The sequence below is a fragment of the Prionailurus bengalensis genome, chromosome A2 (assembly GCF_016509475.1).
Source record: "Prionailurus bengalensis isolate Pbe53 chromosome A2, Fcat_Pben_1.1_paternal_pri, whole genome shotgun sequence".
Lineage (NCBI taxonomy): Eukaryota > Metazoa > Chordata > Mammalia > Carnivora > Felidae > Prionailurus > Prionailurus bengalensis.
The window spans coordinates 3,878,084-3,899,953 of NC_057348.1; the positions used below are offsets into that span (position 1 = coordinate 3,878,084).

General features: G+C 64.4%; 1 protein-coding gene across 23 annotated transcripts in view; it reads right to left on the reverse strand.

The window, feature by feature from the left end:
- The window catches only part of PTPRS (protein tyrosine phosphatase receptor type S), a 93,210-nt gene that overhangs the window by 48,532 nt on the left and 22,808 nt on the right, over positions 1 to 21,870 (reverse strand). For 15 of the 23 annotated variants that reach the window (XM_043586298.1, XM_043586295.1, XM_043586289.1 and 12 more), the window contains exons 1-4: positions 16,574 to 16,696; positions 10,271 to 10,457; positions 3,769 to 3,914; positions 3,184 to 3,325 (exon numbers count right to left, since the gene is read on the reverse strand). In XM_043586298.1, coding sequence (XP_043442233.1) covers positions 3,184 to 3,325; positions 3,769 to 3,914; positions 10,271 to 10,361 — 379 coding nt within the window. In that variant the 5' untranslated portion in view covers positions 10,362 to 10,457; positions 16,574 to 16,696. Of the gene's footprint in view, positions 1 to 3,183; positions 3,326 to 3,768; positions 3,915 to 10,270; positions 10,458 to 15,814; positions 15,976 to 16,573; positions 16,720 to 21,870 lie in introns of those variants that run through there. The other 8 variants (XM_043586287.1, XM_043586283.1, XM_043586281.1 and 5 more) reach the window with 4 other exon arrangements.

Genomic DNA, 21,870 nt, shown 5'->3' on the forward strand with positions numbered 1-21,870 from the left:
AGTCGCAACGGCAAAAGGCCGGAGACAACCTAAACATCCGTCAACTCATTCCGTACAGGCTGGGCCCCCCGCGGGACGCGATGCTGAAATACGCAGACGTCACCTTACGGAGCCTCAGACGCGTTGCTCGGAGCGCAGGGATCAACGGGAAAGACGGTACAGGCCAAGGACCAAAAACTACAGCCCCCGGGGCCAAATGTGGCCCCTCGCTCGTTTTTGTGAATAAAGTTTTATTGGCACACGGCCACGCCCATCTGCGTCCCCATCACCTACAGCGGCTTTCCAGCTGGGGCAGCGGAGCTGAGACGTTGCGACAGAGAGCGTCTGGCCTGCAGAGTCAACGATATTTGCTCTCTGGCGTTTTACAGAGAACGCTTCCTGCCACCTGGATGTCGCTGCTATTTGTGAAAGAGAAACGATGCGCGCGCATTTGCTTACGAATGCCCAGAAGGAGCAGAGGCCTGGTGAGTGCTCTGGGGGACGGGACGGGGGTGGGGGGGCTGGGGAACAGGTTGGGAAAAAAGCCCCCGTGGGGGAGAGGTCTGAGCCCCGGGCATACGGTCAGGGGACAGAAAGCCAAGATGGGGCCAGGGAGAGGCAGGCAGGCGTAGCACCGTCCCGTTTCTCCAGGGGGACAGGAAAGCGGTGGCCCGCGTCCAGCCGCGCATGGAGGCCCGACGGCCCCAGTCCCGAGTCCCGTCCACTGCGTAACCAGGCGCCGTGCAGGTATTTTCCTGTGCCCTCCTCAAAGATGGGAGCTATTTCACAGCGGGGGAAACTGAGGCTCGGCCAGAAACATACCCACCCCGGGTCCTACGGCCAGGATGCGGCAAGGCTGGGGCCCGGCTAAGCCCCGAGAAAACTGGGAGGGGCCGGCTGCAGAAGTCCAAGCCCCCAGACTGGACCCATTCGGGTCTGAGGAGCTGGCTGGACCCTGTCCAAGGTGGGTCAGGCCCGGTTTGCTCTTCCTGGGCCTGAGGCCTGAACCCCAAAGGTGGTTCTGACTGGCTCCCGGTGGCGTCACGGGAAGTTTAGGCCCAGACCACCGGGCCTCAATTCCTGGAGCTCAAAGCCGGCGTGCGCCCACCCGGGAAGCATCCACACCCCACGCGTGCTCACACGTGAGCCCTTCCCGCGAGCGTGCAGCCCTCGGGGGTCCCCGTGAGTGCGTGTGGGCGGCAGCCAGCAGGGTGGGGGGCAGGCGAGCGGGCGCCGGGGGAGGCTGGGCCGTCTGACGGCACCAGGAGCTCCTAATTAAACAAAAATGTTCGTCGCGTACCACATTGCGCCCGATTCCTCGGAGTTTAATTAAAACAACAGCACGGGAGGCGTGAGCGGGGTCCACAATCAGATGGTGGGGGGAGGGAGGCGGGGAGAGCCGGGCCCAAGAGCCCAGACCTTCCCCGCTCAGCCGGGGGACCCTGCGGCTCGGGGCCCGGGTGGGGGACGCCCGGAGGACGGGCGCTCCTGGGTCAGAGGCCCCGGGGCTGGGCACCCGGCCCGGGCCCCGCGTCCTCCGGGCGGCCGGAGAGCGGAGCGCAGCCAAGGAGGCCTCGATGGGGGGCGGGGAGAGCAGACGGGTCTTTCCCAGACTCCCCGCGACTGGGCGGTTAATAGATTCACAGCGTGTCCTTTTAACTCTCCGAGCGCTTACAATGGAGGCTGGCACGGGACAGCGGGAGGCAGGCTGTTCCGTCTGTGCCCGGGAAAGGTCAGGGCAAGAATATCTATTGGGCAGAGGCGGGGCGGGCCGGGCTGGGCAGACTCCCCGCCTCCCTCCCCCCCCCCCCACCAGGCCTCCCCCTGCAGGGTCTCGGGACCCACGCGAAAGAAAGTAGGGGGCGTCCTGTTAAACAGACGGTGGGGGCAGAGCCTTCCGAGGGAGGGGCTCCGTGCAGATGACCCCCAGGGTCTGACGCAAAGTGGCCCTGACCCCCGGGGTCCGCTGCCCTGGGTGATGCCAGAGAATGCCACCCCGGGTAGCCACCGCCCACCAAAGGGCTGCCTGGGGCTCACGCTTAAAGCTAGGAGAGGGCCAGGGTGTCCCTGTAGGCGACAGGCAGGACCCACCCACCCGAGGGGCACAGAGGGGCTGGTGGCAGCTGCCTGCTGAGCACCGAAGTGAGAAGAATGATGTTCCTTCCTGGTTCACGTAGCTACCCCTTGCGGCCAGCGTCATTTCCCTACTTGGGGGGTGACGAAGTGCAGCTCAGAGGGGTTTATTAACTTGCCCGGGGCCACACAGCGCTAGAGGCTAAAACCACCTTGCAACAGAGCAGGCAGAAGAGAGAGGCGGGGGGGGGGGGGGGGGGGGGGGGGGGGGGGGGGGGGGGGGGGGGGGGGGGGGGGGGGGCCTGTGGCGAGGCTGTCTGAAGGAGGCGGCTTTTTGTAAGGAGACAGAGATTTCCTGGTGCCCCCAGCCCCCCCGCCCCGAACGAGGCTTAGAAAACAGCCCAGCAAAGCAGGGTTCCCGAAGGATCTGTGTGAACGTATGGGAAGGGGTGGGGGGTACCTGTTTGTGCCTGTCCATTCCTTTGGGGGAACCGCCCCTTACTGACCCTGCCTGTGGGGGCAGACACACCCCGGACTCCAGGGAGAACTCTGCCAAGCAGGCTATCTGCTCCTCGGGGACGGTCATCCGACCCAAGCTGGGCCAGTGAGCAGTCATCCTGGGCCACCCCGTCCTCTCTTTGGGGTGGTGGCCCCCGAGCCTGGAGCGGATGGGGGGGAATCCCGAGGATACAGTCAATATGGAAGCAGACAAACCCAGAGGCAGAGGGAGGGTGAGGGCTAAGAACACCGTACGAGCTCCTGGATCTAGCTGAACCTGAAGCCGGCCACGGCGTGGCCATTTTAATGACACGGATCGACCAATTCCCTTTGTGACGTGAACCAGTTTGAGGTGGACCAGGCTCTTGTAATCAGAGGGGCAAGACCGAGATGACGAACGGTGACAGCGCTAGTCCCTTAACGCGGCTCTCCTGCAAAGGCTCAGGAAATCCCTCCCGCCAGGCTCTGGACCCCGGTGGTGTGACGGGCTGGGGAAGGGACATCACGGTGCCCCAAAGAGACAAATCCAAAGCAAGACTTTCTATGTTTCTTCCTCTCAGGTTTGTCGCTACCCCCCCCCCCCCGCCGCACCTCCGCCCCCGCCCCCCCCCCCCCCCCCCGGGAGGCCAGTACCTCGGAGGACAGTGAGTTTCGCGTGGACCGTGACCTCCCCGACCGAGTTCTGTGCCACGCACTCGTACACGTTCTCGTCCCGGGGTGTCCGCAGCGGCTGGATCCTCAGCACGGCCCCCGCGCTCTGGTCAAACTCGATCGTCTGCCGCGGGCGAGGGGAGAAAGGTGAGGCCGGCGACCGGGACGGGGGCTGGGCCTGCGTCCTCCACGGGCACCCTGTGCACAAATGCGCCACGGGCAGAGACTGGGCCCGGGGACGTGCAGGAGGGTGTGTGGGCACGTGGGTGCGTGAGCGGCACAGGGGAGTCCGTGTGACAAGTGCGTGAGACGAGACAGAGAGGGCGGGGCCTTGCCTGAGGCCACACAGCACACAGCCTGCAGGGCCGGCCGGCCTGGCGGGGTCCTCCCTGAGCCGGCAGGCGGGGACACACGGCCAGGGAGGGGGGACAGTTGCTCTGGCCACGGAGGGTGGCCACCCGTGTGACCCCTGGGAGATATTTCTGCGACGTCTGTGGCCGAGCTACGGCCGCCCCGCGTGCGGAGGGGGCTCTGCCGCCCGACTGTCTCCCCTCACCCCAGACTCACCTCAAAGCGTTGTGAATTGACCTTCTTGCCTTTCTTGTTCCAGGTCACCCGTGGCTTGGGGTCGCCCGTGGCCTGACACACGAAGGAGGCCACGCCCCCCGACACGCCGATCTGGTCCTTGGGTTCTTTGATGAACCTGGGGGGCTCTGGAGATAGAGCAGGAAGAGGAGGGGTGTGGCGGGCCCAGGCAGGAGGCCAGGACCCCACGGGGCCACGCCGACGTGCCCTCTCTCCCCGACCCAGCCACAGAGTACCACGTGGGCCCCGGGGAAGGGGAGGGAAAGGAGGAAGGCAGAGAAACACTGAGTCCGAACGCCCTCCCCACGCCCATCCCCGAGACCACAGCCACACACGCTCCCATGGGTGCCCGAGACACGGCAGATGGGGAGCCCTCCCCCAAGACTCTGGGGTCCTCAGACTTGGCACCTGGAGGCCCCCAGTGGCGCCCGGCCAAGCCCTGGAGGGTCCTTGGCCCTAAAGACTTGGAAGCAGGTGACTGGTCTGATCCCTGCTGGGACCGGTGGGGAAAGCGAGGCACCAAGCGGAGTAGCAGCGGGTGACCAAGGGATGTGAGGTCAGAGCCCGCATTTTCAACCCGGGGCTCCAGCCTCTCAATCCCTGGGAGGCGTCCGTCCCAACAAGAGGGGTCAGCGCTGGGAGCAGAAGTTCAGAAAGGGCGGTCTGGTTTCCTGAGGCCCAAGATGCTGACCACCAGCCCAGCAAGCACTTACTGGGCGCCTAGTGTATGCAGGGGGCTAGCTCCGCAACATTTCACCCTCGGACAGCGCTGAGTGCCGGGGCCGCCACGGTCCCCACACGACAAAACTTTAGGCACAGAGAAGCAAGGCCTTTGCTTCGACGCACGGCCAGCCGGCGGCCGAGCCGAGCCGTGAAACGGGCTGGCTCACAACTGATCTGACGGACTCCGTCTCTCCAGAAGGTCTCAGGCGGGGCCTGCTGCGTCTTTAACCCCGTCCACAGCCTCAGCTCCGCCCCTTGGACACGTGACAGTGTCCGTGGAGGTACATCACCATTACTTTCTTTCTTACTGACTTTTCACAGTAACCTCCAAATGGCCCGAAGGGACAATGGATTTCCTCTCCTAGCGATGCTACAATGTATCTCGTTCAACGAATTCAGTTACTCCCGAGACTTTTCCCAGCAGCTTCCAGGGCCGGACGGGCTGGCAAGGTCCCTCGGGAAACAACGTCCATATCCAACAAAAGGGGACCGGCTGAACGTATCCTGGGACCAGGGTGCGTCTCTCACTACTAGGGAAGGAACAGCAAGGGACAGATGTTGTCGCGTGGGAAAAAGGACAGCGGATGTTCCTGTTTGCGTGAAAAGAAACATAAAAAGGGCCAAAGAGAAATGGGGCGGGGGGAAAGGGAGCACGCGCGTGTGTGGAGATGAGGGCCGCCCCAGGAGAGAAACCAGGCGGCTGGACACAGTGGGAGAAGCCCTTCCGACCTGCTACCTTTTTGAGATTTACAACTATTTAAAGATAAATAGAAATGATTTTTTTTTTAATTTTTTAAAATGTTTATTTTTGAGGCCGGGGGGGGAGGGGGACGGGGCATGAGTGGGGGAGGGACAGAGAGGGAGACACAGAATCCGAAGCAGGCTCCAGGCTCTGAGCTGTCAGCACAGAGCCCGACGTGGGGCTCGAACCCACGAACTGTGAGATCATGACCTGAGCTGAAGTTGGATGCTTAACCGACTGAGCCACCCAGACACCCCAAATAGGAATGATTTTTTAAGTTTACTTCTTTATTTTGAGAGAGAGAGAAAGAGGGTGCATACACATGGGAGGGGCAGAGAGGAGAGAGAATCCCGAGCCTGACGTGGGGCTCGAACTCATGAACTGTGAGATCAGGACTTGAACGGAAACCAAGAGTTGGACATTTCACTGACCGAGCCACCCAGGCACCCCAGAACGGATTTCTTAAGAAACAAGATTTTGAGGGGCCCCTGGGTGGCTCGGTCGGTTGGACATCCGACTTTGGGTCAGGTCACGATCTCACCGTTCGTGAGTTCGAGCCCCGTGTCAGGCTCTGTGCTGTCAGCACAGAACCCCCTTCAGATCCTCTGTCCCCCTCTCTCTGCCCCTCCCCTGCTTGTACTCTCCCCAAAAACATACATATTCTAAAAAAACGCAAGATTTGGATAAAAAGGTGAGCTGATAAAAGAAAAATATTAGGGAAGCAAAAGGCTGGGGTCCGAGGAGGAGCAGACAAGAGGCCGCCTCAAGCTACGTACAGCAATCCTGGGTCCCCAAGCCTCCGAGATCAAAGGCAACAGCAGAGGCCCACATGGGTTCGCCTGGAAAATTCTGGATGCCTGAAGCAGCTCAAGGAGGCCTCGGGAGCCCAGTCTTGGTGCCCACAGGCCCCGGCTTCTCCCACCCCACGGCTCAGGCGAGGCTTTGAACCAGGGGTGCCCATCCCAGTGGCCCGAGTGGCCTCGCCTCCCTTATTCAAAGCTCTGCTCCCCCTGATGTGACCGTGCGTGACTTTAGGGGCCATCTCTTGAAAACTGGCCGCCGTGTGCAGCCCTACGAAGCCGTGACTGTTCGTCATCTCGTGCAGATTCAGGGTTAAAAAGCTTCCGTGAGGTCACACGGCCCAGACGACACCACCCGGGTTTGAACCCTGGGTCTTTCTGTCCTCAGGCGCGCGTCTTAGGCTCCTATCGCCTCCAGGCCGTGGGCCTGATTCAGATGTTTTGCTCCTTGCTGAGCCTGGGGCTGGGCCGGCCCCTCCCTGGCTCTGCCGGCCTCGGTCACCCCTCCTCCAAGCCTCGGGAACGGTGACTGGGGCCATATGTGTCCCCAGCCAGCATCACGGAGGAAAGTCACTGCGGCCGGGGCAGGAATCTCACTTCTGGGGAAATCCTCCCTCGGGAGCCCCTGGAAGGAGGGGCAGCAGTGGGCTGCAGGAGGCATCCAGCTAGCCGTTGATGAGCCCGGACACGCTCCCCTAGGCCAGCACCTCCCCTGGGGAGCCTTCTCAGATTACCACGGGCTGGGTCAGGAGCTCCTCTGCGCACACGGCCGCCTGGGCGTCCCCCCTCACAGCCTTGACCACGCTGGGCCAAGATACCTGGTCCCGTGCCACTCGGCAGGGTGGGCACGGGGCCGCCCCCACTCCCCGGTGACCCTTGAGAAAATGGGGCTCTTGACCTGAGCTCTCTGCAGGGCAGACGCCCTCCCAGGCTACCCCCAGGCGGCTCTGGGGTGACACACAGCCTGGAAGAGACCTGTCTGCTCGCCGCGCCCCCACACCAACATTTCGTGTGGACGCCTGGAGTCTCCCATCTGGACAAACCCTCCCCTCCTCCTCTTGGCAAAGGGGCCCCCCCGACACAAGAAAGGCACTCTGGGGTGCGGCCGTCCGTCCCAGGCCAGGGGACACCCAGCGTGATGCTTTCGCCGGGGACCCAGAGAGGCAAAACCAAGGCTCGGAAAGGGTGAGACCTGCTGGGGGTCACCCAGCTTGTGATGGACGAGAAGCTCCTGGGACCCCACCCGGGGCCCGCGCAGCCCGCGGCCCCTGGAAACAGCACCGTCGACGAACGGGGAGGTGGGTCCTCGGGACCGAGAGTGCCTCGGCGTCTCCGTGTCACCCACGAGGAGACCTGAGGGTCAGGGGGTGATATGAACAACACGGAGGCTGCGTGGAACGCCCCGGCCCGAGTTCTGTGTTTCCGGCTCGGGTTCTGCAGAGCAGAAGCCGGTACCAGAAACCCCACCCGCTGGGCCCCTCCAACCTGCATCCTGGGAAGGCCCCGCAGGACCAGAAGCCCTTGCTGGGGCACAACTCGCTCCTCTCGGAGCCGGCTGGGGGCTCCCGCTGCCCACGTGGGCCCTCTGTGACCTGAGAGCCCCCACCCTCAAGCTGGCGGCACAGATCACGGTGCCTGTAGCAACCCCCCCTCCCCCCCCCCCGCGGGGTCCCAGAGGACAGAGCGCCTGTGAAGCAGACCCGCCTCCGGGGGCAAGAGGCCTCCGCCTCTGGGAGGAAGATCTGGGTCTGAGGGTCGGGAAGGAGCGACACCCCAAGTGACAGGGCAATAACGACCCAGGGCCCACCAGCGGAGCGCCCCCTGAGCCAGCCCCAGCTGCCCACCTGGGTGACACTCTCCACCTGCTCACTGGGAGCAACGCAGTCACCTGGGCCCTGCCCTCGCCCCGTCTGTGCTCCCTGCGGCGGCCACCAGAGGGCGCCCGTGAGCACCCGAGCCAGGTGCCGCCTTCCTCTGCCCGCAGCCCTCCAGGACTCCCACTCTCCCGGAGGAGAAGCCCCAAGTCCCCTCTGAGGCCCCCAAGGCCCTCCCCTCTTCCCTGTCTCCCCCTCGCTCACTCTACTCCAGCCACGCGGGCTTCCTCCAACATTCCTGGGCCCTGCCCCAGGGCCTTTGCACGTACTGTTCCCTCTGCTTCGCACACTTCCCCTCCCCCCAGACGCCCACAGGGTGCGCTTCTCAGCTCCCTTAGGTCTCTGCTCAGATGCCACCTCCTTCCCTGATGTTCCCCCATCCCTTTAAAATGCAGCCCCCACCCTTCCTGTCTACACCCACATCCCCAGATGTCCACCATCCAACACACACAGTGCTTCTCCCTCGCTAGATGATGAGCTCCGGAAAGGGGTGGGACGTTTTCGTCCCGCGTCTAAACCAGTGCTCGGCACACAGTAGGTGCTTATGAGAAAGACACCGAATGAGGGAGAGCACAGATCTGCCGTGGGCACACGACAGAGCCAGGATGTGAACCCAGGCCAGGGTAGTCCCCAAATTCTGTGGCCCCCCTCAATCACAACGGGTCTCTGGCTCTGGCAGCCTCAGTTTCCCCAAGGCTGGCAAAAACCACCGCGGCAAGATGTCAAGGCAGTAACCGCGTTATTTACTCAACTCGCGTAAGTAAAACTCGTAGTTCTCAGCTGGGGGCGAGGCATTCTTGCCTGGGGTCACCTGTGGTCGGCACAACTGGGGGTGGGGGTGGGGGGCTCCTGGCGGAGAGTGGGTGGGGCCAGGGATGCTGCATACCCTCCCCCCCACCCCGGGACAGTGCCCGGGACACCCGCCCCAGGGAACAAGCTGACCCTGCATTAAATAAATGAATGAGGGCCCCTGGGTGGCTCGGTCACTGGGCATCCGACTCTGGTTACAGCTCAGATCGTGACCTAACGGTTCATGGGATCGAGCCCCGCGTTGGGCTCCGTGCTGACAGCAGGGAGCCTGCGTGGGATTCTGTCTCCCTCTTTCTCCGCCCCTCCCCCACGTTCGTGATCTTTCTCGCTCTCTCTCAAAAATAAGTAAACGAACGAACGAATGAATGAAATACTAAGACACCTAGCACCTCGGCTTGCTGTTCCACCACCTGGAACAGAGCCCAGCGAGGCACAGGTCCTGGGAAGTGACCAGATGGATGACAGCCCGGCCGCGGCTGGAAGCTACTGGCCCGGGGGGGGGGGGGGGGGGGGTGCGGAGTGTGGTGTTGACAGTCAAGAAACCGGGGCTCTCACAAAACACAGCCTGGCCACCTCCTGGCCGTCACGGAACGTCACTGTGGCTCAGTTCCCCCATCTGTACGACGGGAACAGTGTTCATTCCGTCAGGCTGCGGCGGCTGACCTGAATGCGTTCGGCATTTGCTAAAAAAACAACACGAAAACAAGGAAAAGCACAAACAGACGCGGCAAGCGTGCGCGTCTCTGTGCTCACCCGGCGGCAGTAACTACCGCGCCCGTGGTGACGTGGGACCGTGGGCCTACTACGTGCCAAGCAGCCGCGGGGCCATATTGTGCGTCCTTGCCACGAGAATGCTGGGACGCGGACGCGTCTGAGTCTCATTCAGGTGGAAACGGAGGCTGAGAGAGGTTGAGTCACCAGCCCGAGGTCACACAGCAGGTGACGGCAAAGCCAGGACTCGCACCCAGACTAACCGCAGATCCCTGCTTCCTTCCTGCTGGCCTGACGGACACCTCTAGGCCCCTGACGGTAGGTCGGGTCTTAGCGTCGGGCCCAGAGCTGACCCTCATTCCTTCCACGTTACTGCCAGTACCGAAGCCTCGCCCGCCCCCAGCGACACCAGCCCCTTTCTTCACCTCCAGGCCTTTCTCCGTGCTCGCACCTTCACCAGTAACGCTCTTTCCACCAGCGAACTCCTACACACCCGCAAAGCCCCAGCTCCAATGCCCCCTCTCCCAAGAAGCCTCCCCTGGCTCCCCCTGTGGAAGGTCATGGAACCAGCACGCTCAGCTCTAAGCAGGCCAAGTCTGTATTTAGCACCGGGCTCGGCACAGAGCCGATGACATCGTCATTACCGGTATTGCTGTTTATGCCATCGCTATCCCTGGCCTCCGAACCTCCCAGGACCGGGGTCCGGTAGGCGCTTCAGGCAGCCTCATTCGTGGAGCACAGAGACCCGGGGAGGAGGCGGGGACACACGTCCACTCGCAAACGTGTACACTCAGATGCCCGCACACCCCGCAGGGGGCGCTTACCTTCTGCCGTGCAGCCTCCGACCAGCAGGACCACGAGGAGGCCCACGGGACCGACCACAGAGGCCACTCCGGGGCCCCAGGCAGGCACCATGCTGGGCAGCTACCTGCGACCTCCGACCTCCGCCCTGGAGGGCGACGGCCCCCCCGGTCCCTCACGAAGAGGCCTCAGCGTCAGACGGGACAGCGTCTGCAGAGACAACGGAGGGGCCGTGAGAGGGGAGAGGGGCAATCCGGGGGGCCTTCGTGGCAGAGGGAGGAGAGGAGGGTCATGGGGTTGGGGGAAAGGGTTACAGGACAATGGGGCGGGGGTCGCGGGGCGCTGGGGAGGCAGAAGGAAGGTGCGTGTCCCCCCACATCCCCGCCCTGAAACCCACCCTCCGTGTGACGGTGTTAGGAAGCAGGGCCTTCGCTCACAAGGGTGGGGCCCTCGGGAACGGGACTAGCGCCTAGAAGAGACCCCAGAGGGCCCCCTCAGCCCCTCTGCCTTGTGAGCACGGGGCCAGAGGACCCTTGATCTTGAACTCCCAGCCTCCAGAACCGTGAGACACACGGGGCTGCTGTTCGTAAGCCACGGGGCCTGTGGGATTTTGCGCGGCCCCCCCAGCGGCCTGAGACGGCCCCCCCCCCCCCGGCCGCTGGCTGAGTCCTGATCCCAGGCGAGCCCCCCCCCCACCAACGGAGCCCGGGCCTCAGAGCCTCGCCGAGCCCCCAGGCAGGACGGAACACCAGTTTCCAGGCGCGCTCCGAGCACCGGCTCCTGCCCGCCCAGGCTGGGCCTCCGGAAAGACGAGGCCCCAGCTGGTGCTGCTGGCCGACTGGGCGCCCCACCTCGGCCCCGTTCAGCCCCCAGACAGATCGTCCCTCCGCCCACCTGCCGGCCCCTGCCCTGTTCTAACGCCTCCGTGGCTCCCGCTGCCCCCAGAGGAAGCTGCTTCTGCTAGGACTTCCTCTCCCGGAGGCGCAGCCACACGGAGCTCAGTCCCGCCGGAGCTCAGTCCCGCCGGCGAGCCCTGGCCCTGCTGTGCCCTCTGCTGTCCCCCCATGGCTGCGTGACAGGTCTCAGCTCAGCTGTCACTTCCTCCAGAAGCTCCCCTCCCCACCCCCGCTGCCCGGTTCACATCCCACAACCTCCGACATGAGTAAGGCCGCCCTCCGCACCTTCACCCTAGGGTGCAAATCACACGCAAACGCGCATCGCTCAGAATCGGTTCCTCCGAGGATCTGAGCTCTTCCAGGGTGGAAGGGCCCCTGGTCACAAAGCCCCCTCCCCAGTCTTCTCCGCTTTGGCCAGAGCCAGGGCAGAGGGCCGGGGAGAGGCAGGGAGGGGCCCAAGGATGAGGCCCCCCGTGGCCGGGTCGGCCCCACGCCCGCCCCGGGCCGTGCCCCGGGCGGGTCCGGGCCATGACCACAGGGATAGGTGCCACATAATGATGGGGCAAGTCCCTGTGATTCTGGCTCCCAAAATACCCAGCTGCGGTCGCCTCGCCCGGCCCCAGAGGGGCCCCAGGAGGAGGCCGGGCTGGTGGTGGCCTGATCATGGCTCGGGGTCGGGGGTGGGGGCCCGCCCTGCACACAGTCAGACCAGACAGGGCGAAGGACGCCTGCACACGGGCCACAGACGGACCCCCCCCACACACACGTGCGTTCGCACAGTCAGGCGACAGAGACGGGTCCGCTCGCGGAGTCGGGCAAATAACACCCGCACGCGGGCCACGAAACAGGCACAGAATCAGACCTCAGACGCACAGAGCCAGACGACACACACGCACAGGGTCGCGGGCGGGCGGACGAACCGCGTGAAAAGCGGGGTCAGATCCGGGCCAGCGGCACCCGCGCACCCCGGACCCAGACGTGTGCCCGCGGTCAACCAGACGGACGCGCAGACAGGCACGCGGCCTCACCACAGACACACACGGCAGGTGGGTGAAGAGAAGCCCAGGGCACAGCCCCGTCCCCTGTGCCCCCCGCCGTGGGGGGGGGGGCTCCGGCCCAGACAACACGGGTCAGCTGGGCGGGCCCTCGGAGAGCCTCTGGGGAAACTGAGGCCACACAGAAAGCCTGCCTGGGGGAGGGGCGGGGGCTCAAACTCGGGGCTGCTGGGCCCACCACGGACCCCCGGGAGGGCGACCTCCTTCTCCCCCTCTGCCTGCCCGCCCCCAGAATGCAGGCGTGGCGCAGAGGTCCCAGACGGGCCCCGTGCCCGGGAGGGGCTCCAGGAGCAGCCGCCTTCAAAACAGGGCGGCCCCTAATTACCCCCTGGCTCCCAGAGCCCCGGCCTCGCAGGGCCCACGCCTTCTCAACGTCTGGGCAGGACGGGGCTAATCCAGGCACGGGCGCCTCCAAATCTGCCACGCCAGCCCGTGGAGGAAGGGCGCAGCCCTGGGGGCGTCCAGGGCCCCGGACGGCACAGCGGGAAGGGGGGGCGGGAGGCAGGGAGGGGAGCGTCACACGCCCCACGGAAGGGACAAGGTTCCAGGCTCCCTCGGGCCCCCGTCCCCCTCTCCCCCTCCCCCCGGGGAAACTTGCCACGAGGCGGGCCCCTGGCGCTGGCGGTGGGGTCTCCTGCAAGGGGTCGAGGAAAAACAGCACCAGGTCCCATCAGTTCTGCCTTCGGACGCTAGCCGGTCTCTGCTCACGTCTTACCCTTCCTCCACCTCCACCCGGTCCAGCCCCATCATCTCCCACCGGGGCCAATGCACCCAGCTCCCGCCCACGCCCCCACAGTCTCTCCTCCCGCCGAAGCCACAGGGCGCCTGAATCAGATGCTGCTCTCCTCTGCCCACGCCCTTCCAGGGCTCCCACCTCCCGCGGGGCCAAAGCCCCAGGCCTCCCCTGACTCCCCAGGCCCTGCACCACCTGCCCCATCCTCTCCCTGTCCTTCCCTCCTCCCTCATTCTGCTCCAGCCACGCAGGCCTCCTTACTGTTCCTCCAACATGCCGGGCATGGTCCTGCCCCAGGGCCTTTGCATGTGCTGTGCCCGCCGCCCACATTTAATATCACTCGGCTGAAAATTAAAGGGCGAGTGGGAACAGGGAGGGTGTCTCGGCACAAGGAACGGCACGAGGAAGGGCAAGAAACGGAACCCAGAGATCCTAGGAGAGGGAGGGGAGAGATTTGGGCAGAGAGGTAGGTATGGACTGGACCCACAGGGCACGAAGGAGCCCTTGGCAGCTCTGAGCTGGGAGGGACCTGGCCGGGTTGACACCTGACCGAGCCTCCTCCCTGCCCCTCTTGCGGTAAAGCACCCTGGGCCGCCAATCCTGCCCCTGTCGAGAAAAAGAAACTGAGGCAGGTGCACTGGGGCGGAATAAGGCGGCAACCCCAAGCTCCTGGAGATGGCGTGGCCGTTAACAAGGAAGCAGCCACCCGTGGGAGTCGCAGAAAATAACTCAGATGGCAAACGAGGCTGGGCTCTGGGCGAGGGGGGGGGTGGGGAGGGAGGGAGGAGAACCCTGGGAGGGGCCCCGCCCACCGCGCGGGGCCATCAGCGAGAGCGGCCTCCGTGGCAGGGGCTGCCTGTCAGAGGCAGGTGCCCCCGCCCTTCACAGATGAGAAAACTGAGGCTCACGGAGGCGCGGGGACTCGCCCCAGGCGCCTGGGTGGGACCTTGGGTCCAGAGCCCACATTTAAACACATGATCGTGTCCTTCCCTGGCCGCTGTGTGATCTGAGGAAAGCAGATGATCCTCTCTGGGCCCAGCACAGGCTTCCGGGCTGCCTCTGGGGGCTCCGAGGCCTAGATACCAGGGCGTGGGTAGATACCCATTCTGGCCGGTCACCAGGGTGCAGGTCACGAGATCCCGGAGCCGGCCTCGTGTACCCACGCGGAGCAGGGAGCATAAAGGGGCAATTATGACCCAGGCCTGGGCAGCAAACAGGCTCCGTGCCACATGCACGAGGCTGTCCCCTGAGGCTTGAGGACACCCCAGTGCCTCTCCCTGCCCCCACCTCAGGGTCCGCCCTGGCCTGGGAGGGGCTCACGGGCACAAGCTACCCGCCAGGGGACTTCCACGGCCCATGGCCCACGGCCAGGGGCAGCAGGTAAGGCTGGAAACCAGGGAAGAGTCCCCAGCTCCGCACAACCTCCCCCGCCCCCCTACCCCCTCTCTCCTGCGCCCGCAGACTTTCCCCCTGCCCAGAATCCCTCTTCTGAGGCCTCAGAGACCCTCGAGGGTAGGACCTGGGGTTCCAGGCTTCCTGGATCCCTGTGTCACCAAAGCGTTAAGGAGTGTCCAAACACCTCTGTAGTCACTGGTGGCCTCAAAGCGGGTCCAGCCAAGCCCCTCTCCCCCTTGGGGCCTCAGTGTCCCCCCACCTCACCCAGGAAGAGGGCTCAGGGTGGGGCCGAGGAGGGCCCGCCCTGCCACCTTCCGAGAATGGGCTGAGACCAGCCAAGGGAGCCGCCTTTAATTAACCATCAAAACGCACTGGGTGCTGTGTCCCCAGGGGTCCCCCGCAGTCAGGAGTGGACACGAGGGGCGGATAGGGAGCCAAGCCCAGCCCCACAGGGAGGAATGGGTAATGCCAGCTGGGTGTCCCCAGTGTGTGCTGAGCCCTCTGACATGCTACCTTCTGTTGGACAGATGAGGAAGTGAGCTCAGAGAGGGGCGGCTGTAAGGTGAGGGGCACACAGCACGGAGGCCGCCCGGCTGGGCGAAGATCGCAGGCCAGAGGCCAGCTCTCGGTCGACCTCCGAGGTGCCCCGGCTGCCAACTCCACCCTTAAAGGTGTGATGCTGGGCCCACCCTGCTGCCCCTTCCCACAGACTACCACGGCCCCCAAGAGGCACTGGTCCGCCTCAGGCCTCTGGGCCTTTCGCAACACGGGCACCCTGACCCGGTACACCCTCCCCAAGCTGGCCCACCCGTGGACTCACCCTCCAGGGCACAGCCACGGATGTCCCCACCCCAGACTGAATCTTGACCCCTCCGGACTCCTCCCCCTATCCCAGGACCCTTCCTTAGCCCAGCCCTGACCCACCGTCCTGGGGCTGGGAGTGGCCGTGTCTGACTCTGTCCCTCCTCTGCTCTCAAACATTCCATGGCTCCCATCGAGGTCCATTAAAATCCAGACTCCTATCCTCAGCCTTCAGAACTGCTGACCCCATCATGTTGCATGCCCAGCGCCTTGCTGGGCCCCGCTGGTGCCCCTAGCCACTGCCCTCTGGCTCACACAGGGGTAGGAGTACCTCCCAATACTACTACCCAACACACCCTTCCTAATCCCCATCAAACTCCAGCGTTCACACCCATCCTCAGGTCTCAACTGAGCTGCCGCCCCCTCCAGGAAGCCCTCCTGGGTGTCCCAGCCTGTATCAAGGGCCCCCTCGGGGCTACCCCCACACCATGTGTGTCCCCCATCACAGGTCTGTCATCCTCCAAGATGGCAGCCCCGTCTGCACCCTGGGAACGTGCCCGGCCACTTGGCACTTTACCCACATCATCCCTGTGATCACGTCCATTTCAGAGGGGGGAAACCGAGGCCAGAGGGAGACATCACAGGAAGAAGAGGCTGACAAGGACACGGCCTCCAGCTGTAACTTACTCGCGTCTGCTCTGAGGGTTTGCTGCACACTTAGGGGTGGAGAGGAGGTTCAGGACAGGGCGGGCAGGACTTGGGTGGCTGGGAGCCCTAGCCCCAAAGTCACACAGCAAGACCCTCTGGGTGGCCCACGGCTCTGAGAAGGAATCCTGGGAAGCAGGACGCTGGAGACAACAAAAGGGGGTGCTGAGATATGGGGCTGGTGGGCAATGGAGGCCTGGAGCTTAGGGACAGGGGCAGGAAGTGGAAAAGTGGGAGCTGACCCCCCCCCAGTTCATTAAAGCCCCCAACAAGGTACATTAACCTGAGATCTACAGACCCGAGGGGGTAGAGGGACAAGAAAGGAAAACTTTGTGAGTTTTTTGGGGGGACCCCAGTCCGGTTCCCAGCGGAGGGATGCAGAATCCCGATCAGGGCGCCCCTGGGCTGGCAGAAGGCCGCCCGGACCCTGGCTCCGCCCCCAGGAGGGTGGGGGAGGAGGTCGGGCTGGGGGCCAGGCGGGGGAGGGGACCCCGCGGAGCATAACGGTCCGGAGTTTAAGTCCCAGCGACTGGCCTGAATTGGGGGCGGGGGGAGGGGCGCCAGGCAGCAGGGGGCTGAGCTGTCCCTGGAGGGTGGCTGGACCGGCCCGAGCAGAGCGGAGGTGGGGGAGAACGCGGGGGTCCCCCCCCCCATCCCGGGAGCCTGGAGGGGAGGCGAGGAGGGGGACAAAGCCCAGCGCAGCCCGGGCCTCGAGGCGGAAGGGGATCCGGGCGCACTCACCCCGCGGATCGCGGCGCGGAGATCGGGGCCCGGGCCCCCTCGGCTGGGCCCGCTGCCGCCCGTCCCTCGGTCCGCCCGGAGCGCGGCGCGCAGCGAGGACTCGGGAGAGGCCGAGGCCCCGCGAGCTCGGCCCGGGGGCGGGCCCGGGGGCGGGGACTGCAGGCGGGGCGGCCAGGGGGCGGGCCCAGGGGGGGGGCTCCGGAGCAGGGCGGGGCCCCGGCCGGAAGTAGGGCGGGGGGACTAGTGGGGAGCACCATCAGGGGGCGGGGGGCAGCAGGAGGAGGCCTCCGAGGGGGTAACCGCGCTCCCCCAACGTGCACACGCACGAAGCGGTGCCCCAAGGGGCACAGCCCGAGATACCCCCCGCTTCGTAAGCCTGATCCCAGAGGGAGCCCCCCCACCCCGCCCCCCCTTCTCTGGCAGGCGCTGATCGTGGCCATGGCAACGGATGAAGGGGCTGGATGCGGGACGCGGCGGCAGAGGGCTCCCCAAACACAGCCAAACACAGGAGGTCGGGGAAGGGGCAGAAAGATGCCCTCCCAGTCTGGGCTGGAAGACAGAGGCCACGCCCCCTGCACTCCGAGCCCCCCCCCCCCGAGGGTGGGGGAGGGGCGCGGGCAGAAAGCAGCTCCCCCCGCCCTCCCCTGCTGGGGTCCTCTAGGATGAGCGGGGGACACCAAGGCAGAGGCCCCCACGCCAGCCACAGCCCTGAGGAGGGGGCGGAGAGTGCGCACAGGGCCAGATTGGAAACAGATGGGGCCACCGAGCCAGGTCCCAGACACCCCGGGGGGGGGGGGCGGGGGGGGGGCGGGAGGAGGAGGGGCAGCCCCACGCGGGCAGCCAATCCGGGCCTGCGCTGCCGCCCCGTGCGGGTTTGAAAACTCCATCCGAGGGGCAGGGCATACAGAGGTCCTGCGGGCCCAGGGCGCTCGGGGAAGCGGTCAAGGAGGGCCGGGGACCCTGGCGGAGACCCAGGAGCCACCGCAGGGGGCCGGCTTCCCCATCTGCTCCGATCCCTGGTGAAAATGCTTCCCGTTCCTTTAGGAACGTGTATTGATTGGGCTCTTAGTGTATACCGTGCGCACACGTACGCGCTCCCGTTACCCCCACCATCACCCCGCTTTGCAAACGGAGAAGAGGGAGAAAAGTTAATTGCTCGCGGTCGGGAGGAACAGGGAGTCGAACCAAGGTTAGGGTCCAGAGGCTGAGCCCTTACCCACAATGCTGCAGGAGGCCTGGAGCCCAAAAAGAACAAATCGCTAAAATGTTAAGCCCCCTGTAGAAGCTCACTGCCCAGTGGCGAGAAGGAGGCCGGCAGCCCAGGGGAGACCCCGATCAAGTTCAGGGACAACCCCCTCCCCTGGTGGCCTTTCCACGCCCAGCTATGGCTGCCTTGGCCAGGGGTCCACCCCCCACGGCTCCCCGGCATTGCTGCTGGGTGATCTGCCAGTGCCTCAGTTCCTCGCTCTGCGAAATGGAACATTTAACCCCACCTCCTCTGGCACTGGGGAGGCCCGTACTGGAGTCCCCAAAGTACCAAGCACACAGTAGGCACTCTGCGAAAGTGTGCGGCCGCAGACTGTTCACCTGCCCCCTTAGGTCCTACTAAGCTGACTCTTTGACATCTTCTCTCCCCCAGGGCCCGGACTCTGGGAGGCACACAGTAGGTGCTTTAAGAGGTGGGCCATCTGGCACCCCAGCATCACGCGGGGCATCCAGGAGGCGCTCTGTGTCAACACGGGTGTGGAGTCCCCCCAGTTTAGCTGGGCACACAGTGGGCCCTCAGGAAATGCAACTGGGAGCACAGTAGGTGCTCTGTCCAGGCACAGGGCTCATGCAGACCTCGGTTTGAATCCAGGGACTCCCCACGCGATCTCCAGTAAGAACCCGTACCTCTCCGGGCCTCGGTTTCCCCATCTGTAACATAAGCCAGCTGTCAGCACGCCCAAGGCTGTGTGACCCGGGGCAAACATGCCGGAGGACCCGCCACCCTCCTCCCCAACTGGCCCTGCCCTGCCTGGGCCTCCTGCCCACGTCCCCCCGGAGATGACCTCTTGCCTCCCTGCGATGGTGGTGACCGCAGCGGGCTGGGAACACAGCCACCCCCCTGGTCAGGGTGGGGGGATCTGGGGCAGGAGTGAGGCCTGTATCTGGCCTCTCCCAGCGGAGGGGCCCATATCTGCGCGGTGCCCTATTCACCCCTCATCGTGGCTCTGATCACCCCCTCTGTTAACTAGCTGGTACGGGTCCACCTCTCCGGCCAGACTGGGGCCTCAGAGGGCAGCGCTGGGGCTGCCTCTGCCTTGATCAGAGCACATGCCCAGCACGGGGCCTGATGGCACACAGTAGGTGCTCAGCAAACATTTACGTAAATAGTCAGGACCCTCCTCGCCCAGGAGAGGCCTCTCCAACCTTACTCTCCCCGCCAGAGGCCGCACTCTATGGTGTCCTCGTGATGGATCCGTTTTTCCCCACGTTCTTTTTTGACACAAACATTTCTGAACACCGGGCCCAGGTGAGGCCCTGGGGACACGGCAGTGGCGAAGACTGACAAAGATCCCTGCCCTTAGGGAGCCGACACTCCAGGGCAGGCAACAGATGGGAAACAGAAGAGGTAACAACCGCTGTGGGTCAGCTGGTGGTAAGTCCTACAAAGATTTACAAAAAAAAAAAAAAAGTGTGTGGGGATATTCACGGCGGTGGGGTGTAGTATTAAAGAGGGGGCGTGGGGGGTAAGGTGGTGACATCTGAGCCAAGACCTGAAAGAGCTGAGAGAATATGAAGGAGACGTGGATGTTGGGGAGGAGCACTCCAGGCTGGGGGCACAGCCGGTGCAAAGGCCCAGAGGCAGGAGGTGGCTGGCATGGGGGAGGGGGAGTGAGGAGGTCCGTGTAGCTGAAGCAGAGTGAGCGAGGGGGAGAGGGGGGGAGGGCTGAGAGAGGACGGGGAAGGTCATGCAGGGCCTGGGGGGCGACAGGAAGGACTTGGGTTTTTGCCCCAGGGGAGGCGTGAGCCCTGGAGGGATGTAGGCAGAGGGCAGGGGCGACTGAGGTGCTCACAAGTGCCCTCTGGTGGCTGCTGCGGGGAGGACAGACTGGAGGCGGGGGCCAGGGCCGAGGGGACCCCCGGGGCTCAGACCAGCGATAAGGGGGCTGAACCAGGTGGAAACAGAGAGTCGGGGAGGTGGGGGGGAACATTCTGGACAGACCGTGAAGGTAGGGCCGGCCGGTTTTTCCCAAGGGCTGATTCAAGCCCCTGGAAGGCTAGGACAGCCAGCTCCGGGCAGACCCTCCCGGCCGCGTGGCCCGGCCGGTGCCCTTGAGGGCCGACCCTGGGAGCCCCCTGAACACGCAGTTGTTGCCCTGTCCTCTGAATCCGCCCAGAAGGCAGCTGCCCTTGGGGAGGAGCGCGGGGCTCGATCACGTCAGCTCCCGCAGCTGGGACATTTGGGGGTAATTTTTTTCAAAATACTTTCCTTCTAATTATAAAATAGGCGCGTGCAGCAGAAAATTAGGGAAAATCAGCATAAAGAAGAAAATAAGACTGGCTCACAACCCACCCCTCGCCCGGAGAGACACCGCCGGCACGTGGTCGTGTTCATTCATTCTGTCCACAAACCAGTTACTGGGCCCCTACTGTGTGCTGGGCTGAAGACCCGCGGGCCAGAGCCAGCTCCCCCACCCCCCACCCCCCACCCCCGGGGGGCGGGGACGGGACACCCACAGAGCCACGAACATCGTCCATAACATCATGCCGGGGGGTTACGCAAGAGGCCAAAAAGGGAACAGGAGTCACCGCGTGGCCCTGAAAGCCGGGAGAGGTCTGCAGGGGCCTCTGGGGCGGGCCGGGATGAAGTAAGCCAATCAGACATACAAACACCTATGGGAACGGAGTTTCCGGCAGGAGAAACAGCAAGTGCAAAGGTCCTGAGGTTGATTGCCGCCTCCCAGTCTCCTCCGGGTGCAAATGGTCACTCTTCCTTTCGGAGCGGGGATCAGTATTACGCGGCCAGCTGCCCCCAGAGTTTAATTGGTCCCCGCTTGATCTCCATTAGAAGCGACGTTGAGAGACAGGGACCTCCACAGATGAGGCTGCGCCTCATCATTTCCCGCAGATAACTTCCCCCGGCAAAGGAGGACTCCGCCGGGAGGCCCTCAAAGCCTTTGAAACGCGTCCTGATAGGGCTGTGGGCAAAACTGCACCCTGAGCCCGTGTGGGCAGGACCCCCAGCCCCAGCCCTCCCCCGCCCCGCCCCAAGCCGTCCCCCCGTTCCTCACATTTGCGGCCAGAGTCCCTGAAAGTTTCATTGAGGGGCAGTCACCAAACTCCACGTCCTTTGCCCCCTGAGAAGAGACACTGGTTGGTCAGCTTTCTCTGTTCTCCTCTCCACCAGCTTGCCCCACGGCCCCTCCCACCCAGCATGGCACACATGACCCGGGGCCCTGAGTGTGGACAGGCCAGAAGCCCACCTCGCCCACGCTCACATCAGGCTCCTGGCGCCGTGTCTGCCTGCCGGCTACACGGCAGGCGGACTGCCCGCCACAGGCGCGCCCTGGCTCCCCGGCTGCCTTTCTCGCCTGCTGGTTCCCCCGGGCCCCCCGCTTTCCTTTCCCTTTGGACACATCCAGCACGCGCGCCTTCAGGTGTGGCTGGACCCATCAACTCTGCTTCCTTTCTCAGCCGACGGCAGCCCCGTCCTTTCAAGTTTCCCTCCTAAATGTCTTGGGACTTCGTCCATCTTTCTCCACGCGGCCTTCCCGCCCTGCCCGGCTGGACCGGTGCGGTCACCCGGATCCCCCAGCTCCCGCCCTCATTCCCCGAAGTGAGCACCCGAGTCAGGTCCGGCCCTCCTGGGCGCACCAGCCCCCTGGCTGCTCCTCCGACCCACCGGGCCCAGCCCTGCCCCAGGGCCTTTGCACATGTTGTCTATGCCACCTGGAACATCTTCCCCGGACTTTCACGGCCGTTTCTTCCTCACCGTTCGGGTCTCCCTCAAACGTCCCCTCCTCAGAGACGCCCTGACTAATCGCTGCAGCTCAGGCAGCCACCCTGTCACCATTATCATACATTCTTCTAATTTTTTTTTTTTGTTTCTTCTTTCGACAACTTATTTTCATCCGAAAGAATCACCTGTTTACTATCGAGGTCTCCGCCGTCCCACGTGGCTCGTTACGTTAAAAGTGGATAAAACTGGGGCGCCTGGGTGGCGCCGTCGGTTAAGCGTCCGACTTCAGCCAGGTCACGATCTCGCGGTCCGTGAGTTCGAGCCCCGCGTCGGGCTCTGGGCTGACGGCTCG